This window comes from Belonocnema kinseyi, chromosome 8 (assembly GCF_010883055.1).
Source record: "Belonocnema kinseyi isolate 2016_QV_RU_SX_M_011 chromosome 8, B_treatae_v1, whole genome shotgun sequence".
NCBI lineage: Eukaryota > Metazoa > Arthropoda > Insecta > Hymenoptera > Cynipidae > Belonocnema > Belonocnema kinseyi.
In genome coordinates, this window is record NC_046664.1 from 80753381 (window position 1) to 80765726 (window position 12346).

General features: G+C 20.4%; 1 protein-coding gene across 1 annotated transcript in view; it reads right to left on the bottom strand.

The window, feature by feature from the left end:
• Nucleotides 1–4601: 4601 nt before the first annotated feature.
• The window catches only part of LOC117178572 (tRNA-splicing ligase RtcB homolog), a 60215-nt gene continuing 52470 nt past the window's right edge, over nt 4602–12346 (bottom strand). Inside the window, exons 9-10 of the mRNA XM_033370000.1 lie at nt 8740–8904; nt 4602–4843 (exon numbers count right to left, since the gene is read on the bottom strand). Coding sequence (XP_033225891.1) covers nt 4616–4843; nt 8740–8904 — 393 coding nt within the window. The 3' untranslated portion in view covers nt 4602–4615. The remainder of the gene's footprint in view (nt 4844–8739; nt 8905–12346) is intronic.

Below are 12346 nucleotides of genomic sequence, written 5' to 3' on the forward strand. Positions count from 1 at the left end.
GACTTTGGGATTTTTTTTTTTTTTTAATTTCATTAATTTTTTTTATGTTGTATTAAAAGCGTCCGTAAATTATGTTAACAAATTAATGATAAAATTAAAAAAATGATTCATTTTCTCTGTTTTTTTGAAAAATATGCCCTTTCTACTCCTTTTTTGGGGTTTTCCCTTAAATGCGCACTAAATTAGTTAGTTTTGGTTGAAAAGTCTAGGATTTGGGTGGAAAATGCAACTAGTTTGTGAGAAATTCAACTTTTTTGGCCGAAAATTCATCCTTTTGGATTAAAATTGCTACTGTCTGGGTCTAAATTAATCTGGTTTTATATTTAAAGATGTTTTACATTTAAAATTATAATTTTTTATTGAGTTATCAAAATTTTTCGGAAGGAATTCTTTTTTGGTTGAAAATTTAACTTCTTGGTTAATTTAATTATATTAAATTTGTATTAAAAATATTTTATTAAATTTATTAATAATTTATTAAATAAGTCGTAACAAAATAATTATATTAATTTAAATTTAAATTTTTAAAATAAATAAAATAATAATAAAATTTAATATAATTTAAGTAATAAATATAAAATAATTATATGAATAATATAATATAATTGTATATTACTTAATATTTATTTAAATATTCAATTTTTTGTTGAAAATTAATTTTTTTAACTGATCATTTTAGTTGAAAATTTATCGCCTTGATTGTTAAATAAAATTTTTTTTTTTTAATTATATTTCTTGACAGGAAGTTTAATTATTTCATTTTTTGTTTAAAATTGATCTTTTTTTTATTTAAAAATTGACTTATTTGATTAAAAATTAAGGAATTTTTGTTTTGATTCAACTATTTAGTTAAAAATTAAACTATTTTATAGAAGTTATAGTGTTTTTTTATAGAAAATTAATCTTATTAAAAATTATTTTTCGGTCGAAAATTCATCCTTTTGGATTAAAATTGCTACTTTCTGGGTCTAAATTAATCTGGTTTTACATTTTAAATTAAATTTTTTTATTGAGATATCAAAATTTTTCGGAAGGAATTATTTTTTGGTTGAAAATTTAACTTCTTGGTTGTAAGTTGAACTTTTTTGTTAAAAATGATTGTTTTTGGTTGACAATTCATCATTTTAGTAGTGAATTCAATTTTTTTTATTCATTTCGTTGAAAATTTCAACTTTAATCGAAAAAATTAATCTGTTTTGATGAGGTTTCAACTACTTTGTAGAAATTGCGTTTTTTTGTTGAAAATTAATTTTTTATCTGATCATTTTAGTTAAAAATTTATCGCCTTGATTGTTAAAAAAAAAGTTGTTTTTTTAAAATTATATTTGACAGAAATTTTAATTATTTCATTTTTTTTTAAATTGATCTTTTTTTATTTCAAAATTGACTTACTTGTTTAAAAATTAAGGAATTTTTGTTTGAATTCAACTATTTATTTAAATTTAACTATTTATTTAAAAATTAAACTATTTTATAGAAGTTATGTTTTTTATAGAAAATTCGTTTTGTTAAAAATTATTTTTTGGTCGAAAATTAATATGGTTTGTTTACAAGTTCAAACGTTTTTTAGATGATTGAGTTTTTTTTGTAGAATTTTAATCATGTTAAAAATTCATATTTTTTTAGTCACCTCCTTGGTTGAAAATTTAACTATTCCACTTATAAAAATATAATCTGCCAGTTGAAAAAATTATATTTTATGTTTAAGTTTTTTGTTGAAAATTCTTTTTTTTTTTTGTTTTGAGAATTAAATTGTTGTAACTAACCATAAAATTATTCCATTTTCGTTTAAAAAATAATATTTTTGATTAAAAATTCACATATTTTGTTGAAAATTTAACTATTCAACTTTTAGAAATATAATTTTCCAGTTTAAAAAAATTATCTTTTGGGTTAGAGTCTTTGATTGAAAATTCATATTTTATTTTTAATTTTCCATTTTAGTCGAAAATTTATCTTTTTGGTTGAAAATGTGACTATTTTGTTTAAAATTCTTTCTTTTTCTTTTTAACTCAGTATGAAACTATTCCATTTTTGTTTAGAAATTACTATTTTTATGGAAAATTCAGATATTTTGTTCAAAATTTAGTTACTTGGTTAAAAGTTTATCTAGCTTGTTATAAATTCATATTTTTTATGATTCACCTCAATTAAAAAATTTAATCATTTCAATTTTCGAAATGTAATTTTTCATTTTAAAAAAATTATCTTTTTTGTTGATAATTCATATTTTTAATTGAAAATTTTTATATTTTATTAAAAAATTAAGCTACTTGCTTGGAAGTTGAACTAGTTTCTTTATAAATTCATATTTTTTAAGATTCACCTCCTCAGTTAGAAATTTTTACTATTTTACTTTTAGAAATATAATCTTCCAATTTAAAATAATTATCTTTTGGGTTTAAGTCTTCTGTTGAAAATGTAACTATTTTGTTGAAAATTCTCAACTGCTTGGGTTTTAATTAATCTAATTTTTCTGAGCAAATTAACATTTTGTTAAAAATTAAATTGTTTTTATAAACAAATTAAAATCATCTTTTCGGTTTGAAGATTCAACAAAAAACTTTTGTTGAAAATTTTTAAAAAAGATTTATCATTTCGGTTGAGAATTCATCTCTTTTATTAAAAATGTAACTATTTTGTTGAAAAATCTTCTTTTTTTTTTAGAATTCATTTTTTGAACTAAGAATGTAACTATCACATTTTTAGTAACAAATTTATACTTTCTACTTGAAAAGTTATCTATTTTGTTATAATTAAATAAGTTGATTGAAAATTAACTTTTTTGTTAAAAATTCATATTTTTCGATTGAATTGAAATATATGGTTAAAAAATAAACTAATTTCACTTAAATTAACCTTTTTGTTAAAAAAATGAATTCATTAAAAAATCATTATTTTCTTCGGCTGAGAATTAATTAAATTAACTGAAAATGTAATTTTCATTTTAGGTAAACATTCCTATTTTTTAATAAAAATTTATGTTTGATTAAAAATTGGTCTTTTCTTCAAAAATTAATCTTTGTGGTTGAAAATTCGTCATTTTTGTATAAAAATTCAACTGTTTGGTTCTAAATTAACGTGGTTTGGTTGAAAATTCAAAGATTTTGTAAGAAATTAAACTATTATTATGAGAATGTAACTTTTAAATAGAAAATTAATTTTTGTTGAAAAATCATATTTTTGGGTTAAAAATTCAAACGGTTTGCAAATAATTCGTCATTTTCGCTTCAAAATTAAACAATTTTATTGAAAAATAATGTATTCTCTTGTAAATTCGTTTTTTTTTTTTTTTTGTAGAACATTATTCTTTTTCTGGAAAATTCATTTTTTTTTGTCGAAACTCTTCTTTTTAGTTTTTGGTACTTTTTGAACTAAAAATAAACGTATTCAATTTTGACTTTAAAATTTTGATTTTGTATCGAAAATTGATCTTTTCTAGTTTATAGAATTTATATTTTAAGTAACAAATATTTAAAGATAAATAAGGAAAAACTAAATTTCGAACCGTTAAAAATTTATCTGTTAAAAATATATCTCTTTTAAAATAGAATCGTTGAACAAAAAACTACTAAAAATTAGATGGTTGAACATTAAATTTTCAACTTTCCTCAATTTTCTTTCATTTTCAATAGTTCAAAATTCAAAGATCAATAGCTTAAAATTCAGTTTTCAATTTCCTTATATATTTCTTTTATTTTCAACAGTAAAAAATTTAATTTAAAAAATCTTTTTCTTTTTTTTCAACAGTTTAACATCAAAATTTTCTTCAATTTTTAATAGTTGAAAATTAAATTTTTATTCAATTTTGAACAGTTAACACGTCCATTTTCTTCTATTTTTGCCGGTGTGGAATTTAAAAAATTTCTATTTCAATTGATTAAATTTAAACTGTTGAAAATTCTATCGTTAAAAACTAAAATTTTGGAAATTAAAGTAAATTAAATATGTTTATTGTAAATTAAATTGTTGAAAATTCTCCTGTAAGAAAGAAAATTCTCCCTAAAAAGTAATTTTTTTTACTGTTGAAAATTCAAATGTTCAGTTTTCTCTATTTTTTAAGACATTTCAAAAGAAAATTAATGTTTTAATATTTCTTTGATTTTCGCCGGTGTGAAATTAAACAAATTAAAAATTGTATTTTCAATATGTGAAAATGCAATGTTCAATTTCCTTCAATTTTCAATAATTTAACATTCAACTTTTAATTTTCAACAGTTTAAAATTCAGTTTTTAATTTTCTTCAATTTCGAGCAGTTAAAAATTTGATTTCCTTTGTTTTTCGCCAATGTAAAATTTAAAAAAAAATGGAAAATTCAAAGTCAAAAATTCATATGTTTAAAATGACAGAAAATAGAATTCTCAAGATTAATAAATTAAAGATTAACTTAAACGTTTAGAAATTTAAATTTTCAACGTTTAAAAATTCCATTTTCTTCAATTTATCTCTTTTTTCTGAAATAAAGATAATTAAAAAAAAAAAAGGTAAAATGCAGGAGAATATGGGAGACACTCTGCGATTATCGCAAGGAAAAAATCGTTTTTTCGATTAATCGAATCGAAATCGCATTGGTAAAGAGTAAAACGACATAAAAACATAATTATGTTTGAAAAATTAGCCTTTAATAACCGCAATGGGTCTCAGCTTGATACACTTTTTCGAAATACCAGCCGCGTGACAAGTGTCCACAACGTCTGTTACATTTTTATAAGATTCTGGAGATTCCTCCATAACTAACTTTGGAGAGGCTACCCGAATGGAAATTCCTTGTGCTTCCAATTTATATAAAACTTCCGTATAATCAATGTTGCGTCGTGACTTCGCTCTCGAGAGTGCTCTTCCCTAAATTCAAAAACAAAATTCAAAAAAATTCGACACTTTCAAAAAACCATTCCTTAATTTAATTTTTTTTTCTCTAATGTATGAAATATTCAGGATGGTCCCGCTGGACCGAGAAATTGTCAGGAATTTCACCAATTTTTAGGAGAAAAAAACCAATCCGTTTAACTTTGATTTCAACAGTTTTTTAAAAAATAATTAGTTAAATTGTGATCTTTTTCAATTTTATCATTCAGTTTAGAATGCCTAATTCGAAAATTATTCACTTTGAAAATTTTGCATTTTAGATTTTTAAGTTTAAGAGTTGAATTGAAAGAATTTTTAAATTTATTTTTAAAAAGACTTAAAAGAATTAAAAATTAGTAGCGTTTCAAATCGAAGATTTTTTATAACAAGCATTTTTATTAGCTAAACGCTCTATTCAAACTTTGTGAAATATTTTTAATTTTATAATAACTGCTAAATAAAATATTCCATTTTTAAAACCAATTTCGAAAATTTCAAATGAAGAAAAAGAACAATTATTTAATATTTAGAAATATCTGTCTCTTAATTTAAAATCAGTAATTATAAATTAAATATTCCAAAGTTAAACCAAAACGAAATGCAGAGTTTGGCAGATTTCAAACAATAAATTTAGAAGTTTTTTAAGAACTTTGAAATGCTTCAGAAGAATAACATTTTTTAATATTGCTAGAAAAATTGGAAATGATTTTTTATTTTTTAAAATTATCTAAAATTCAAATAATTTAAGAAGACATTTAGAAGTTGTGAAAAACTGTTTAATAATATTTTTAAATTTGAAAAAATTTGAAACATCTACACGTTTCAAGATCTTGAAAAAAAAATTTCGAAACATTTTAAGGATTTTTTAACTATTTAAAATAAATTAAATTTTAATTCGAAAAGGGAACTTTCAATTTCTTACAAATTTATAGTTGGAACTGGAACTTATCCAGAATAATAATTGTGACTTGGAACCGGCAATTTTCAAATTTTAACCAATTCTGAGTTGAAGCCGGAATTTTATCCAAAATCATTATATTTTTGCTTCGAACAGGGAATTTTAAAATTTAAATAAATTCCTAGCTAAAACAGAATGTTTCTGAAAATAATGAATTGAAACAAAAAATAAAATACAAATATTCTAATTTTTAGTTGAAACTGAAAATTTTCTTTGCAAAAATTTTGCACGAACATTGAAATAAAAAAATTGAACTCTTAAAATCATAAAATGTAATGAAACCGTTTAAAATTTTAATTCAGAAATCTTTAATTCAAATGCTTTCATTAAAAAAATAAGTATTCTTTTATTTTTAATTCAACAAACAAATTAATTTTTCAAAAAACAAATTTTCTATTTTTATTAAATCCTAACTAAATTCATTATTTTAGCTTTTTAAATTGAAGAACCAATGCATAAATTTGTAAATGTTTATAATGGTATTATTTGAAACAATTTAGAGATAAAAACATTAAAAATTGAAAAATTATATTTTTTTAAACTGAATATATTTTTTATAATGACATTTTATTTTTCGGGAATTTACCGTCCTTTTGCTAGCTATTTTGCCATTTTTTATTTTTAAAAAACTTTTGCTGTTTATTAAAAATTAAACTATTTGGTTGGAAATTTATTTGCTTTGGTAGAAATTAAAATTTTTTTGGTCGTAAAATCAACTACTTCGTTAAAATTTGTACTACTAAGATGATAATTAATTTTTCTGTTCTGTTGTTTCTTCAACTGTAAATTTACTTATTCCATTTTGGGTTGAAAAATTTTTTTCTAGTTGAAAATTCAACTATTTTGTTAAAAATTAATTTTTTTTAGGATGAGGATTCAACTAATTTGTTGGTAATTAGACATTTTAGTAAAATTCTTTTTTTTAATTTAGATTAACAATTTAAGTTAAAGTTAGATTTAAATCAGTTTTAAATTAAATTTATTTTTAGAAAAGAAAATAAATTTTAAACACAATTTATTTTCTTTATTAAAAATCATTTTTGTTAACTGCAAATTTACTTATTCTATTTTTGGTAGACAAAATTTTTTTTCCTAGTAGAAAATGCAACTGTTTGGTTAAAAAATATTTTTTTTAGGGTGAGGATTCAACTAATTTGTTGGTAATTAGTTATTTTAGTAAAATTCTTTTTTTTAAATTTAAATAAAAAAATTTCATTAAATTTAAATTAGAATACATTTTCAATTAAAATTATTTTTAATGAAGAAAATAAATTTTAAGCACAATTTATTTTCTTTATTAAAAATCATTTTTGTTAACTGCAAATTTACGTTTTCTATTTTTGGTAGACAAAATTTTTTTTCCTAGTTGAAAATGCAACTGTTTGGTTAAAAAATATTTTTTTTAGGGTGAGGATTCAACTAATTTGTTGGTAATTGGTTATTTTAGTAAAATTATTTTTTTTTAAATTTAAATAAAAAAATTTCATTAAATTTAAATTAGAATACATTTCAATTAAAATTATTTTTAATGAACAAAATAAATTTTAAGCACAATTTATTTTCTTTATTTAAAATAATTTTTGTTAACTGCAAATTTACTTATTCTATTTTTTGTTGAAAATTTTTTTTTCTAGCTGAAAATTCAACTGTTTGGTTAAAAATTATTTTTTTAGGATGATGATTCAACTAATTTGTTGGTAATTAGTCATTTTAATAAAGTTCGTTTTTTTAAAGTTAGATTAAAAATTTAAATTAAATCTAAATTAAAATTATTTTTAGTAAAGAAAATAAATTTTAAACACAAATTTATTTTCTTTATTAAAAATAATTTTTCTTAACTGCAAATTTACGTATTCTAGTTTTAGTAGAAAAATTTTTTTCCTAGTTGAACCTTTAACTGTTTGGTTAAAACTTAATTTTTTTAGGATGAGGAATCAACTATTTTGTTGGTAATTAGATATTTTAGTAGTTTTGTTCTTTTTTGTTAAAAATTAAAATGTTTTTATTTGAAATATCTACTATTACATTTTTCGTTGAGAATTCATCTGTTTTTGGTAAAAATTTAATTACTTAGTTGAAAATTCATTCTTTGGTTAAAGGTTTATCACTTTAACTGAAAATTGATTTTGTTGAAAAGATTTTTTTTGGTCGAAAATTAATTTTTTTAACTACAAATTTTAATATTCCATTTTTAATAATAAAAAAAAACTTTAGAAATCTCATCTTTTTTAGTTGAAAACATAACTACTTCCTTGAAAGTTGAACTACTTTGATAAAAATTTATTTTTCTGTTCAAAAATTCATCAGTTTATTTAAAAATTCGTGTCTTCGGTTGAAAATATAACTATTTTGTTTGAAATTCATTTTTTCTGTATTAAAAATAATGTTTGTTAACTGCAAATTTACTTATTCTAATTTTGGTTGCAAATTTTTGTTAGAATTTTACTGATTTTTATTTAAAACTAACATTGTTTTTGCTTGAAATATCTATTACATTTTTGCTTGAAAACTTATCTTTTTCTTTCTGAAAACTTAAATACTTAGTTGAAAGTTAAAAGTATCTCATCTTTTTTTTCATTTAAAATTAATAAATTATGTATTTATTTTCGAACAGATTCAAAATTATCCATTAAAATGTTCAATTTTCAAAGCTGGAACTGCAATTCAATTTTAAAAATCATTAACTTACATTTACAGTTGATTAACTTCAAACATTTTTTATCCAAAATCTTCGATTTCAAGTGCAATTAATTTCTGAAATTAGAAAATAAACTTAAAAAATGAAAAAAGCAATTAAATAGATATTTTTCTTCTAAAAATGTGTCAAATTCACTATCATTTCCCGATTTTATTCCGGTATAAAAAATTCCTGATCCAGCGGCCACCCGGATTGTAAAAAAAAAAATTTATCAAATAAAATAAAAAAAAAACTCACCGCTCCATGACAAGTTGAACCGAAGGTCTCCTTCATTCCTGTTTCTGTGCCCGTCAATACATAACTGCAAGTTCCCATAGTTCCGCCAATCAAAACCGGTTGTCCAGTTAATTGATAATCCACTGGAATAAGTGGATGATGGGGAGGAAAGGCTCGTGTTGATCCCTGAGAAAAACAATTAGTTAATTAATAATTTCTACCCAAAAGATTAATTTTATACCAAAAAATACTCATTTTCAACAAAGTACATGAATTTTCATTAAAAAAATCAATTTTCAACAAAAATTAGAATAGTTAAAATGTTAGAAAAATAAATCCTCAACCCAAACAGAAATTAATTTTCAATCAAATAATTTTCTAACCAAAAATAGAAGAATTAAATTTTCGGTTAAAACAATCAATTTTTAATAACAACAAAAAATGAATTCCCAAGAAAGTAATTCAATTTTAAACCCAAAGTTGCATTTTTTTTATTAAAAAAGATACAATTTCAATCAAATATATAAATGTTCAACTAAAAAAAAAGATTATTTTACAGAAACAAAACTAGAATAGTTTAATTTGCAGTTAGAAAATTACATTTAAAAAAAACGAGTTTTCAACCCAATTAATATTACACTAAAAATATAAATTTTCAACTAAAAAGAAACAAATTTTCAGCCAAAGAAATTAATTTTTAATCACTGAATTTTGAACAAACAATATGCATTTTTGACCAAATAGTGAAATTTTCAACCCAAAAAAGATGAATTTTCTATATCTATTAAAAAGGTAAATTATTATTTAAAATAATTTAAAAATCCTTAAAATGCTTCAAAATTTTATTTAAAAATCTTTAAACATTTACATGTTATTTGACATTTTTTCACATTTTTAATTATTTAATGATTTTTTTCAGAACTTCTAAACACCTTTTAAAATTATTCGAAGCTTTCCTACAATTTTCCTCCCAATTTTTTCAAAGGCTGACAAATGGAAAAAATTTCCTTAAAATCCTCCAAATTCATTTTTAATAATTCATTTGAAATTTTTATTTAATTTTGAATTTTTTCAAAACTTCTTAATATTTCATCGACTTACTTGAATATTTTCTGAGAATAATAGGCATTAAATTATTATTGATCAAAATTCAATAATTTGATAGAAATATTAAATTATTTTTTAATAAAAAAATTTTAATTATAGCGTTCAAGGTTTATTTTCTTTTTGTTTAATTTTAAATATTGAATTTATAATTGTTCTTTTTCTTAATTGAAAAATTTCATATTGAATAGTTTAAAAATGGAATATTTTAGACTGAGATATGTTTAATTTAATAAAAAGCTTTTGATTATAAATATATGACTTTGAAGTTATTTTGAACGCTTCTAAATTTCAATTCTTGTCAGTTTTTAAAACTGAATTTTACATTCTTTAAATTAAAATCTACGTTTAGAAAAAAAAAATCTAAAATGGAACATTTTTAAAGTAAAAGATTTTCACAATACGCATTATAAATTGAATGTTACCACAATTGGAAAAGATCACAATTTAACTAATTATTTTAAAAAACGGTTTAAATCAAAGAAAGTTAAAACATATTTTTTTTCTCTAAAAATTGGTACAATTCCGGTCAAAATCTAATCTTTTTTGGCAGTAAATTAATTTTCGAATTGAAAATGTAACTGTTTTGTAGAAAATTCATATTTTCAGTTTTAAAATTTAACAATTTAATAGATAATTTTTATTTAATTTTAATTTAATTCAGCTTTTTGATTGATTTATAATTTTAATTCAAAATTTGTAATCTTTTTTTGTTAAAAATTAAATTTTTTTATCTAAAAATGTAAATATTTCGTTAAAAATTCAAATGATTTGTTGAACATTGTTTTGTAGAAAATTCGCACTTTGGGTTCTAAAATTCAACCATTTAGTAGAAAATTTATAGTTGTTTAAAAAATTTTATATTTGGTGAAAATTTGTCTTTTTTTTTGTAGAAAATTCATGACACATTTTCGAATATTGAGATCAAAAAATTTTTGAAACGAAATCTCTTAAAATTATATGAATTTTTTAAATATAATATAAAACTATATAAAACAACCTTTTACTTCTTAGAAATTATAAATAAAGTACATTTAAACATATAAAAATATATTTAAAAAATATATTTGTTTAAGGCAATGCATATTAGCTTCTAATAAAAATCGTAAAATATTTATTTTTTACACAAAAAAGCGGATGAGCATATGCAGCTAAATTAGTATTTTATTCCTATTTTATTAATAATATAAAATATAAAAACATCCCTCGTGACTTCTTTAACAATTTTTATTTGTTTAAATAAATTAAATATAAAAGAGATGAATTCGATGAAATTAATGAAAATTCAAGGTAAATTTTAGAAAATCAAATGAATTTAAAACGATTTTAAAATTTGAAAACGTTTTATTAAATTCAGTAACTTTGAAATAAGCTTAGAAAAATTCCATGAAATTCAAATAATTGATTACAATAAATTTTGGGTAAATTTAGAGAAATTTAAAAGAAATGAGAAGAATAAGATGAAATTCATAAAAAAATCAAGCTGAATTTAAAAACCAATCAAGCAAATTGAAAACAATTAAAAAAAATGGAAAAATTAATTGAATTGGGTAGCATTGAGTGGAATATTTTTAAATACCCTAAAATATTTTAGTATTTAAAAGCCTTCAAACTACTGAAATAAATAAAAAAATTCTGGGAATCTTTTAAAATTTCCAAAAATATTTCAAATCTTTTCTTATATTTTGAAAGCCCTTGAAACTTTTTAAACACTTAAAACCCCTGAGAATCTTTTAAAATAACTTCAAGTATTTCAAATCCTATTAAAATACTGAAATAAATAAAAAATGTCTTTGTAATATCTTTAAAATAAGCTAAATTATTTTAAATTCTTCCAAATCCTTTAAGAATTTTTAAAGCTTTTAAAAATGCCAAAGGAATTTGAAGAAAAAAAATACGTTAAAATATGTCAAATCCTGTGATCATTTTATCAATTGATCCTCAGGATCAACTACATTAAAAACATTTAAAAATTACAAAAAAATATAATGAAAAGTGAATTTAAAAAATCAAGTGAATTTAAAAATTCAAAAAAATTACACAGAATCTAGGATAAATTAATTAGAATTCGGGATGAATTCCAAATCTCTACAAATATTTAAAACCCTACAAAATATCTCACTTCTCATTAATAAATTCTTTAAAATCCATTAAAATATTATAAAATCCCGTGAAATTCTATAATGATATTTTCTGGAATCATGTAAAATGTATTAAAACACATTGAGTGAAAATTCTTTATCCTAAAATATTTCAAAAGCTTTAAAATCACTTCAAATTAATTCATTAAATCTTTGAAACCCTAAAAAACATCTTAGTTTTTTACATACATTCTTTAAAAACCACTCAATTATATTAAAATACCTTGTTAGCTTTAAAAAAAAAACCTTATAATTATTAAAATCCTCGAAATCCTAATAAAATCCCGTGAAATCTTTTTAAACAAAGTATAAAACCTTATAGATCCTGTAAAATCGGTCCATATCATCCGAAATTCTAGAAAATTCTCTAATTCCCTAAAATA